The sequence below is a fragment of the Heptranchias perlo genome, chromosome 22 (assembly GCF_035084215.1).
Source record: "Heptranchias perlo isolate sHepPer1 chromosome 22, sHepPer1.hap1, whole genome shotgun sequence".
NCBI lineage: Eukaryota > Metazoa > Chordata > Chondrichthyes > Hexanchiformes > Hexanchidae > Heptranchias > Heptranchias perlo.
Genome location: NC_090346.1, coordinates 7,360,400 through 7,373,297, shown reverse-complemented (window position 1 = coordinate 7,373,297; position 12,898 = coordinate 7,360,400). Strand labels below are relative to the sequence as shown.

Here is a 12,898-nt window from a genome sequence, read left to right as displayed (position 1 = left end):
CCACACATGTTGAGTTTCTATTTGCTCAAAGTTGGATGGACACCATCTTGGGCAAACACCTGTGTCCACTTCTCAGAAGCTTGGTTTGGAGACTCTTCATGATGCGACAATGATGCATCTTTCTACCTTTACCTGGATCATAATCAGTGGATTACTGTGCTAGCGAACTATTGTCGTCAAACACTTGAACATTTTTTAAACACTTGACAGCTGGAAGATAACTGGAGCCAGGAGAAGAAGATCAGGGCTGAGGTAGAAAAAGCTCGGCGAAAGGCTGAGGGAGACCTGAAGATGACACTTGAAAACCTGAATGAGATGGAAAGAGCAAAGATTGACCTGGAGGAGATTCTGAAGAAGTAAGTGGTTTATTTTTCAGCTTTGTATCCATGTGGTACAAGCATTTCCTGTAAATATATAGCATTGACCATCATGAAGCGACAAATAAATTTCAAGACCTTGGTTCTTACAAATAATACACAGCTTTTACTTCAGGCAGTCTGTTTAAGACACAAAGCCCATTTAGAATGCAAAGCTTTACAACGGAGACAGATTCTGCTCAAACCTGGAAGAGTGAGGGTGTAGATTTGGGGATGCTGCTACTCACATTTATGTTCTCTGTCTCTCTGTACACTTTTTAATTTCTGCTTTTGATTTAACTCCAACTGCAGTTTTTGCTGTTAATAGAAACATTGAAAAGATTCTTGATGGATTATCCTCCAAACTTTAAGGGTATAAATGCCTCCTGTTTAACATGAGGTTAATGTGCAAGAAAATAAAGTCTGACAGAAAATAAGTTCTGAATCTGTATTTCAAGTTGTTCAATGTGTTACAAATGCAATATTATAAAGGGGAAATTAAGGGTTGTTAACATGTACTGCACTTCCACTACCTCAGCTGTGATCTTTCCCAGTTTATGTCGCAGTGACCATTTATAACTGTGCAGATTGCATTCAATGATGGGTGATCTCACTGCAATGTACTTTTCTTTATTTGAGCTGCTGTATTTCATAGATGTAAGGAATCTTACAACACCAGGTTATAGTCCAACAAATTTATTTTAAAATCACAAGCTTTCGGAGATTATCCCCTTCATCAGGGGAAGGGGATAATCTCCGAAAGCTTGTGATTTTAAAATAAATTTGTTGGACTATAACCTGGTGTTGTAAGATTCCTTACATTTGTCCACCCCAGTCCATCACCGGCATCTCCACATTATATTTCATAGAGGAATAGATACACTAGGATAATCATCTCACTTGGTATGGGCGAGCAAATAACCATCAAACCATCATTATAATGCAGCATAGTACAAAATGTGCTTGTCTGAAAAAGTTAATAACAAGCAAAAACTAATTTCTTACACAAACAGAGAAGTGAGGACCAAAAGGTTTAAAATAATTTGTTACAGACTATTTGCTGACCTTATGCAAAAAAAGTATTCTTACCTTTTCTGAATTGGTACAGAGATACGAGTAATACTCGCATTAATCAATGACTGAATCGTTGAAACAGAAATTGATGCTTTATGGTTCTAAAGAACTTTGCTCATCAACCTACTGTAGTTGTGTGGATACAATCAGGACATTAGGTCTTCAGTGAAGGACCTACTTCAGCTTTTGATCTGAACCCTGCTACTATTTCATCTGGAGCCCTTTCTACTGCAACCTTAAACCTCTTCTGATTTTCACAGGAGGGACTTGGAAGTTAATTCTCTGAACACCAAGTGGGAAGATGAACAGTCGCTGAATTCCACACTGCACAGAAAACTTAAGGAGCATCAGGTATGGAAAGGACTAAAGGCACAAACCCAGTCAAAGCATGTTCTACTTATGGCAATATCCATTAGAAAGAAACTGGTAGAGGATTAAAATTGAAGCACAGTGAAACTCCTATAAAATTGCTGATTACTAAAAGCACAGAGTGGTGGTGGGGGGGGCGGGGGGTTGTAATTTTAACTCGCTAGGATTGGGTGGAACACTGGTTTTACACCCAATCCAATATTTCTCTCCATTGACTTCAGGTTAGGTTAAAATTGCTTCCCGCCAGGTGTCTGTTGAATCCAAATACTAAATATGATGCAAACTCAACTACAATGATAATTTTTAAACCACACTCATAATTGTCTGTAAATTAACTGCTTAATTAATGCAGGCATTAGTTTGATTTACTTTTAGTATCGATCTCTCTGGAGAAATACCAATAAGTAGCTGATCCACAACTGCGTTTACACTTCCTGTTATTTTACATCCTTAAATACAAAATGTGAATGTGAAGACTGAGTACAACAAAATCACTTTATTTTCTGCATGTTGGTATTTAATGTGTTCACCTTAATGGTGACATGATTTCAAAATGAAAGGCTCTTCCTATGAAACATTTCTTCATTTTGTGTATTTAAAGAGTTCTTATGCAAAACGCAAAATACCAATGGTTGTAATACTTGCCAAACAGGGAGTGAGAGGTTTTAAATTATAACGCAAGTGTTTGTATTTCCAGTCCCGAATTGAAGAATTGGAAGAGGAACTCGAGGGAGAGCGTGCCATGAGAGCTAAGGTGCGTAAAATAACATCAAATAGATATTTTATGCAAGATCACCAACCAGTCTGTGATATCCATGGTAACGTATAGTTAAAACATTAACAACTTTCCCACAGTATAACTCAGAAGTGTAATTATTTCCCTACATTATCTATACATAAGAGATACTTAAAGATTCCCCCAGATTCCAGTCACAGCTAAAATCTTGGAGAACCCAGTGGAAGCCTGACACAGTGGTGGGGTCAAGGGGCAGGCAAAGAGCGTATCTGGGTGCAAAGGTCTGAATCTGGGTGTCAAGCCCTTAAGAAGTGTGGAGGGAACCTCACCCGTCTGGGAGATGCTAAAAAAAGAGACTGGCTGCAGTCAAAAGAAAAGTGTGCAGCTGGCAGAGAGGACATAAGGCAGAGAGACACCACTGTTGGAAGTGCAGGAAGGTACACAGCACCCCTTAGAGGCCAGTGCAAAAAGGGCTGAGAAACAGAAGTAAAGGAGTTACAGTCGAGGGGAGAGTCAGAAAAGGTTTATGTAGGAGAGAAGGACAGAATGAAGAGCCACCATTAAAGAAAAGAGAAACTTACAGAAAGTAGTGAAAAAACAAAATTGGAAAATACAAGCTGAAAGCAACCCAGAGAATGGGTTTCAGTTGCGGGACTCAAGTAAAGAGAAAGATAAGTGGATAGGACATAGTATCTACCAAAGAGAAATTGGAAATAAGGAGTAAATGTACAGAGGAAGTCAACGGAGACCAAATGAAGATGATTCAATCAAGCATAAGACAAAGAACAAGATGATGTGAAGAAGGGAAAATTGAAATCTGTGAAAGAGGAAATACAGAAAAGCCCTGTATATCAAACAACACAAGTTTATCAGAGAAACAGAATCCATCAAACTGAGGGTATAATGTAAACCGAGGAAGACTAATACTAATGAATATAAAAATGGAGAATAACTCAAAAAGAGCACAGACTGATAGAATTACAGAAATGAAGAAAAAGAAAGTGTTGATTTGAAGCTTTGTAATAAAGCTGCAGATACACCACTGTGTACAGCAACCAAGAGAAAGGAACAAAAGCAAAAACTGCAGGAACCATTGAACTGAGCCAGAATGTAAAACCTTACTGCTAATTCTCAGTGGAGTTATTAAACTGGTCGTTAAAAATAAACACTGCATGTTCAAGATAATGTCCATGCAAACAGAAATTTGCCCAATTCACTGCACCAGTTGGCAAATTCCACCAGTGGATTGTACACTCCTTTACTATTGGTGTCTACAAATTCACAATTGCATTCAATCCTTAAACACGTGAGAAAAGAAATCATTATACACAGTCTAAGCCTCCTCTATCACGACATCACGGAGAAAGAAACTCTCAGATAACCACTCAGAACAGCCTAAGCTGTTTATGTAACATATCAAACATGGTGGCTGAAATGTGACTGTATTGTAACTGTAATGTTTCATGTTCAATGTGTATCTGTGATCATTGACATAACCAAGTCCCGTTCACCCATTACTCTCTGATCCACATCGACTCCTGGTCTGGCAATGCCTCAGTTTTAAAATTCTCATCCTTGTGTTCAAATCCCTCCATGGCCTCGCCCCTCCCTATCCCTGTAACCTCCTCCAGCCCTACAACCCCCCCCGAGATCTCTGCGCTCCTCCAATTCTGGCCTCTTGCACATCCCCGATTTTCATCGCTCCACCATTGGTGGAGGTCATGCCTTCAGCTGCCTGGGCCCTAAGCTCTGGAAGTCCCTCCCTAAACCTCTCCGCTCCACCTCTCTCTCCTCCTTTAAGATGCTCCTAAAATCTACCTCTTTGACGTGGCTTTTGGTCACCTGTCCTAAAATGCCTTTAGTGGCTCGGTATCAAGTTTTGTCTGATAATGCTCCTGAGAAGTGCCTTGGGACATTTTTACTACATTAAAGGTGCTATACAAATGTGAGTTGTTCGTTCCAAACAGAACCTTTACTAATAAGACTATACCTCCAATCCATGTAGGTTGAGAAGCAGCGAGCTGAATATTCCCGTGACCTGGAGGAGCTCAGTGACAGACTGGAAGAAGCTGGTGGTGCCACAGTCTCCCAGGTAACTTCACCTTCCAACAACAAGTCCATAACACTAAATTTCTTCTGTACGTTCCAGTATGGCAAAAGAACCAGAGGGGAGATGAAGAGACTTTTTTTTAACACAGAGCATTATTATGATCTGGAATGCATTGCCTGAAAGGGTGGTGGAAGCAGATTCAATAGTAATTTTCAAAAGTGAATGGATATATACTTGGAAAAGAAAAATTGCAGGGGTATGGGGAAAGAGCAGGGGGAGTGAGACTAACTGGATAGCTCTTTCAAAGAGCTGGCACAGGCACAATGGGCCGAATGGCCTCCTTCTGCACTGTATGAGTCTACGTGAGTACATTTTCCATCATTTAACATCTGTACTAATTATAGTTGGAGCAATAAGTCTTAGCATAACAATGCTTTATTAGAATTTAAATTTTCCTCATGCTGTACAGACGCCAGTATACTAAAATCCCTGATAAATACAGAGCCTCTTCTTCATATTTAACAGATCAACAATAAAAAAAATCCAATGAAATTAATTTTTCTTCATCGATAAGATATAACCTTCTTACAGATAATGCTGTCTACTGCGATTGAAGTTCGGGATGCAAATCTTTAAGGAGTCATTATTCCTTTCATGTCTATAGATTGAGCTAAACAGAAAGCGTGAAGGAGAGCTTCTGAAACTGCGACGGGAACTGGAAGAAGCTGCCCTGCAGGCTGAAGCTACGGCCTCCGCACTGAGGAAGAAGCACACTGACTCCATGGCTGAGCTGACAGAGCATATTGAGAGCTTACAGAGGGTGAAGTCCAAACTTGAGAAGGACAAGCAGGTTATGAAAGCTGAGGTCGATGACCTCAGCAGCAATTCAGAGACCCTACAGAAATCCAAGGTAATGGAACAATAAACAACAACAACAAAAAATAATTCCAGCCCAAACTGGAGCGATGAATGTCCTGGCCTGTCTGCTGGCTGTGAGGGTAGTACAGGTAGTTGAAGTGGGTTTCAACATTCTCAATGGTGTTTCAAGGTCCACAGCACCAAGCTGTCCCTGATTTGGCACATAGTTAACAATAATTGTTAATCAAGTTCAGAGAAGCTTCAGGCAATATTGAGTGGAGAATGGAAAAATGTCATACTGGTACAGTAGGGTTGTTCTTCCTAGTTTGGGGTTGAGGCATATTATTGGGACAGTCTGGAGGGAACTTTACTGTACACCAAACATTGCTATGCCTCACTTGGGAGTTCTTAATGCTGATGCTAGGAGATAGATTTTCTGAATTCTCACCAGTGGAGAGCTACCTGTTCACTGTGAGCACATATGGAGCTGTCATTTTAAGGGTGTTTAATTGGCCTGCAGCAAAGAAGCAAAGATTTTAGAAGAGTCTTCAATTGATTTGCACACTGACAGGGTTGAAAGAACTAGCACAAATGCCTGTGACAAATTGAGGGAAAGCAATCATAAAAATTCTATATATTCAGTACTAATATTTATGAATTCATCAGGCTAGGATCCAAATACTTATCTGCACCAAGCAATATTAGTTAAACAGTCATGTCAGAGCATTAACATAAAAGAAAGAAAGACTTGCATTTATATAGCGTCTTTCACGACCTCAGGATGTCTCAAAGCAATGATGTACTTTAAAAAAATATATAGTCATTGTTGTAATGTAGGCATGATGTAATGTTATAGCATATCTCCTAGAGAGAGCTGTAAATTGCCTCTCAAACCGGAAGGCATCATTATAAATAACCAGTCGTCAATACTGCACTTATATTGAATCTTTACGAGCAGATTCGATTGCATTGTCAGAGGAACTACATAGGGGTAGATTTTAATTAATGGAAGGAAAATCTAGCCCGTACATGTTTTCAGTGGTTTCTAATCATTCCTTTTCTCTGTGAAGCTGAATGCTGAAATGCATGTTCGTAAGCTGGAAGACAACCTAACAGAGAGCAATGCCAAGTATTCCGAAATGGAAAGAAACTTGACTGAAGTCAACGCTGTGAAGACCAGGCTGTCAGGTAGGTTGTAGCTTGTTCATTGTTACCCCACTTTAAGTTCTAAACTGTTGCAGTCATAGAAATTTTCAAAACATAAAATAATTTCTCTTAATTCTTATGTAAAACGAGTATTTATTTATATATATGCCACAAGCCAGGATTTTCTAATTGGTGTCCTTTTAACACCTGCAGTAACCCATTGATTTTAAATGAGTTATTGATGGCATTAAAGTTGAAATCAATCGGAAAATGTGGGCAGTGTCTTAAAAAATCTACAATTCAACCTGATTACTGATCTTTCCAAACTGGGCCTGGTAAATTCTCCAGCTCTCTCAATTTAGTGTATTTATGACTTTATTTTTTGCAACTTAGTTTCCTATTTCTTTTACCTCTCTGTTTTGTCCTGGGGCAATTTCCGATCTGGTGAATGGACTGTGCTTCTGCTACACTGTGTCTCTTTGTCCTGTGGTTTTCCTGCATCAAGTGAGCTTCTTTCTGCTGAGTTTTAAGCAGCATTGACATTGGAAGACACATACAATTCTGCCACTTGTTTGCCAAATTTTCCAACAAAAAGAATACAAACTAGAAATTACTGTTACACAACACCTAACACGTTTGTACAATATTTCTTTGTTTCCTATGTTGATGGAAGTGTTAACCCGTTCACTTTAAACAGGTTAACACCTCCATTAAAATAGTGGACAGAGGAATGTCATACAAAAGCATTGAATGTTCCCCCGGTAATATTGCCAACAGTCATTTCAAGCCTTATGTGAAAGCAAAAGGCCTCTGTGAAGATAAGAGGTAACAAGCCTGAGAAAAGTTCCAGTTTCCTGACTGACTATCATTCTCTCATTTTCTTTTGACTAGCTGAGAACAGTGAGCTGAGTCGTGCATTTGAGGAGGCCCAGAGTAGACTGAACCAGCTGATCAGGACCAAAGCTACCCAGTCTTCTCAAGTTGAAGACCTTAAGAGGCAACTGGAAGAGGAATCAAGGGTGAGACATTCTCTTATATAATCCCCACGAAAAAAATCACCCAAAGTTATTAGTGATAAATAATTATATTTGCTGGATTTGTGACTGTTACCAATCTCAATAACATCATTTCCTGATTTTATTTGGAAGATTTACTTGTGCCCTGATCCACATCCACTGAGAACTGAATTAAGAATGCCCAAGCTAATTTTACACATCTGGGGTCGACCATGACTTTGTGCGATGGTGTAAAACGGGTGATAGCGAGTCGGCAGCCCATTTAACATCTCTCCCGATTATTGCTTCCATTGGCTAGTCAAAATCTACCCCCTCTCTGTCCAATTTTGGAAAAGTAGAGGATCAAAAGGCTAACACATTGTCCCTCTCCATCCCCATCAGGTAAAGGAGACTTTTATCCTTCAGCATTGGTGGATTTAAAAGCAGATTCAACAAGTGAAAGGATGATCTTGTAGGAAATTGTACCACCTAATTGCCCACTCTTTATTGTTTGCGCATAAAACCTAGAACGATGCATTTGACTAGCAAGCTTTTGAATATTTTGTTGCTTTTTGCAGTCTGGTAAATAATAATACTCATACAATATGTCGCACTTCAGGCCAGAAATGGAGCAGTGGTGGGTCTAGCCAATGCTAAACATGATATGGACCTAACAAAAGAGCAATTAGAGGAAGAGCAGGAGAGCAAAGCTGAGCTGCAGCGACTTGTTTCTAAACTGAACGCTGAGGTGACAACATGGAGGACCAAGTATGAAACCGATGCCATTCAGAAAACGGAGGAGCTAGAAGAGACAAAGTGAGTGACTGAGCAAGTCCACTTTTAATGCTGAGATGGTGTAAAATGTTGCATATCACAATCTGTCACAAAACACCTATTAGGTTATATGAATGTTATTGTTTTGTTGTGTTCCTGGCTGTAGATTAATGAATATTTTAATGTTCATTCTTGGGAAGTGGCAGCCGCTGGGACAAAAGGCAGAGCATGTGTGAAGGCAATCACGGCAATCTGCACCAAAGTGACACATCAAAGCCCCAAAATACTAAATTTCTGCACCTGGTTTAACTTCATTAGGTGTTTACTTTTATTGCATTTACAAAGCACCTTATCACGTCTCTCAGAAACATCCCACAGACCTTCACGTATGATGAACTTGTTTGTCAGGTGTTTTATATGTAGTTAAGCAGCTGTTAAAAGCTACTTCAGAAGCATGGACCCATTATTAGAGGAACTGGCAAGATTTTATTGGGACTGACCACATTTCCAGTGTTAACACCACTGCCAAAGTGGTCAAATATTGTCACTGGAGTAAAACAGCTGGGATTTCAAAAGGAAGAACGCTGTAAATCTGAAAAAACAGGGAGAGTAACACACTGAGAACTGAAAGTAGAAAATATACTTAAAAATAATGCCTTGTTGATCCTGAGTTTACCATACCATGGCATGCTGAAACTAGTTTTGAGGATTTTGAAACTGATTCCAACAGTCATCAACAAGTGGGTGAATTGCAACCCAATTTCAACACAGTGTGAGGTCCTTAAGCTGAGTGTGAGTAACACACTATAAAACATAATGTTCAAAAATGGTACTGCTTGAGTTATTCCGTTGCAGGTGTGACAACAGTGCATTGTGAGACTTTGTTGAGGAAACAACATTGAAGGAAGCAAACCAGTTCTGGCACAGCTCAGTTCACTTCAAAAACAGTTTGAGCTGTTCTTTCCCTCATGCATCTACTTTCACATGGGAGGGTAGGCAAGCAGGACAAGATGTTCCTTACTTTGGTGGTCAGGAGACATGTTTGCAAAACCAGATATCTCACAAATACCACCCCCACCATTCTCCCCACCAATCCTGTTCTCCCTTGTGAGGTATCATTGACAAAGGGTGGCGGCCGTGGCTCAGTGGCAGCACTCTTGTCTCTGAGTTAGAAGGTCATGGGTTCAAATCCCATTCCAGGAACTTGAGCACATAACCTGGGCTGACACTTTAGTGCAGTACTGAATGCTGCCCTGTTGGATGTGATGTCTCTCATATGAGATGTTAATCTGAGGCTCTATCAGGTGGACATAAAAGATCCTGTGGCACTATTTGGAAGAAGAGTTCTTCCCAGTGTCCTGGCCAATATTTATCCCTCAACCAACACATAAAAACAGATTATCTGATCATTGTCTCATTGCTGTTTGTGGGACCTTGCTGTGTGCAAATTGGCTGCTGTGTTTCCCTACATTACAATAGTGACTACACTTCAAAAGTACATTGCTGGCTGAAAAATGCTTTGGGAAATCCTGAGGTCATGAAAGGTGCTAAATAAATGCAAGTCTTTCTTTCTATTAAAGTAGTCCTCTTCCTGTCCATTTCATAACTTGTGAAGCTAATTGTATGAGAATTGGTAGTCTTAAGCGCTAAAACTCCATCGACCTCCCAAATGGTGATGTACGACAAGCATCTTAACCTCCATACTACTTGGCTCCCCCTTGAATAAAACATCTTCTGTTATGATACTTTTTTTTACAGGAGAAAGCTGGCTGCCAGACTACAGGAAGCTGAGGAGGCTGCTGAGGCTGCACAGGCCCGGGCAGCTAGTCTGGAGAAATCTAAACAGAGACTTACAGGAGAAGTGGAAGACTTGACCATTGAGCTGGAAAAGGTACTGATAAAGTGGCTGCCGCTCAAAAAAACTTCGAGTTAAAATGGAATTCATTTCTTCTGTCCAGCAGTACAAACACAGTTAGGCTTGCCAACCCTCCAGGATTGCCCTGGAGTCTCCAGGAATGAAAGATTAATCTCCAGGACACTGCTTCGAGCAAGCCTGGAAAAAAAATCATAGGGACAGCAAAACAATTGAGCAATATTTTTCATTTTCGTTTATTAGTTATAAAAATATTGGAGAAGGATAGAAAGAATGCTACTTGACTGGGTGGGACGGTGAGAGGTCATTTGATGAAACCTCCAGGAACACGTCCAACCAGAGTTGGCAACCCTAAGACCAGTGCTACGTTCAATGCATGGTTCACTGAGTCAAATGCTCACCTACAAGTTTTAATTCCCCTCATGTTTCATCCATTACTCTCACAGGCTCCCAAGAAGATTTGAACCTTGTTAAATAAAATAGAGGCGCTATCTCTGAGGCTACTTTCGTGTGGAATGCAACAAATGTTTTTATTGTTTTCAGGCAAATGCTGCTGCAGCTATTCTGGATAAAAAGCAACGTTCCTTTGACAAAATGCTGTCAGAATGGCAACAGAAATACGAAGAAATACAGGTTGAACTTGACAACTCACAGAAGGAGTGCAGGAGCTACGTGACAGAAGTCTTCAAACTTAAAACAGTCTATGAAGAGATTATTGAACAGCTTGAGGTTGTGAAAAAGGATAATAAGAACCTGCAAGGTGGGAACCAGTCATTCATCATAAAATATTTTCGTAGCACTGAATATTTTGATCCCCTTTAACATAGATGCATTTAAGAGGAAGCTAGGTAAACACATGAGGGAAAAAGGAATATGCTGATGGGGTTAGATGAAGTAGAAAGGGAGGAGGCTTGTGTGGAGCATAAACACCGGCATGGACCTGTTAGGCCGAATGGCCTGTTTCTGTGCTGTACGTCCTACGTAATTCGATGTAACAATCGAAGGGAGTCTTTCTAATCAACACAAATCAAATGGAACCTCATTGCGATTACAATTTACCTCTGTCTAGGCATGTCATAGGCACACATACACATACACATACAAACACACAATTACACTCAGACACACACACTCTGACACACTCAGACACACACATACTCTGACACACTCACACACACACATACTCTGACACACTCAGACACAGACATACTCCGACACACTCAGACACTCACATACTCCGACACACTCAGACACTCACATACTCCGACACACTCAGACACACACATACTCTGACACACTCAGACACACACATACACCGACACACTCAGACACAGACATACTCTGACACACTCAGACACACACATACTCTGACACACTCAGACACACACATACACCGTCACACTCAGACACAGACATACTCCGACACACTCAGACACTCACATACTCCGACACACTCAGACACAGACATACTCCGACACACTCAGACACTCACATACTCCGACACACTCAGACACAGACATACTCCGACACACTCAGACACTCACATACTCCGACACACTCAGACACACACATACTCTGACACACTCAGACACACACATACACCGACACACTCAGACACAGACATACTCTGACACACTCAGACACACACATACTCTGACACACTCAGACACACACATACACCGTCACACTCAGACACACACATACTCTGACACAATCAGACACATACATACACCGACACACTCAGACACGGACATACTCTGACACACTCAGACACACACATACTCCGACACACTCAGACACACACATACTCCGACACACTCAGACACACACATACTCCGACACACTCAGACACACACATACTCCGACACACTCAGACACAGACATACTCTGACACACTCAGACACACTCAGACACACACATACTCTGACACACTCAGACACACACATACTCCGACACACTCAGACACACTCAGACACACACATACTCCGACACACTCAGACACACACATACTCCGACACACTCAGACACACACATACTCCGACACACTCAGACACAGACATACACCGTCACACTCAGTCACAGACATACTCTGACACACTCAGACACACACATACACCGACACACTCAGACACAGACATACTCTGACACACTCAGACTCCGACACACTCAGACACACACATACTCCGACACACTCAGACACACACATACACCGTCACACTCAGTCACAGACATACTCTGACACACTCAGACACACACATACACCGACACACTCAGACACAGACATACTCTGACACACTCAGACACACACATACTCCGACACACTCAGACACTCACATACTCCGACACACTCAGACACACACATACTCCGACACACTCAGACACTCACATACTCCGACACACTCAGACACTCACATACTCCGACACACTCAGACACACACATACTCTGACACACTCAGACACACACATACACCGACACACTCAGACACAGACATACTCTGACACACTCAGACACACACATACTCTGACACACTCAGACACACACATACACCGTCACACTCAGACACACACATACTCTGACACACTCAGACACACACATACACCGACACACTCAGACACAGACATACTCTGACACACTCAGACACACACATACTCCGACACACTCAGACA

At 41.1% G+C, this 12,898-nt stretch overlaps 1 protein-coding gene across 1 annotated transcript in view; it reads left to right on the top strand.

Moving 5' to 3' along the window:
- LOC137340445 (myosin-16-like) overlaps nucleotides 1-12,898 on the top strand; it is a 66,478-nt gene that overhangs the window by 42,602 nt on the left and 10,978 nt on the right. The window contains exons 26-35 of the mRNA XM_068002883.1: nucleotides 211-356; nucleotides 1,691-1,781; nucleotides 2,497-2,553; nucleotides 4,541-4,627; nucleotides 5,250-5,495; nucleotides 6,514-6,631; nucleotides 7,481-7,608; nucleotides 8,204-8,400; nucleotides 10,117-10,249; nucleotides 10,775-10,991. Coding sequence (XP_067858984.1) covers nucleotides 211-356; nucleotides 1,691-1,781; nucleotides 2,497-2,553; nucleotides 4,541-4,627; nucleotides 5,250-5,495; nucleotides 6,514-6,631; nucleotides 7,481-7,608; nucleotides 8,204-8,400; nucleotides 10,117-10,249; nucleotides 10,775-10,991 — 1,420 coding nt within the window. The remainder of the gene's footprint in view (nucleotides 1-210; nucleotides 357-1,690; nucleotides 1,782-2,496; nucleotides 2,554-4,540; nucleotides 4,628-5,249; nucleotides 5,496-6,513; nucleotides 6,632-7,480; nucleotides 7,609-8,203; nucleotides 8,401-10,116; nucleotides 10,250-10,774; nucleotides 10,992-12,898) is intronic.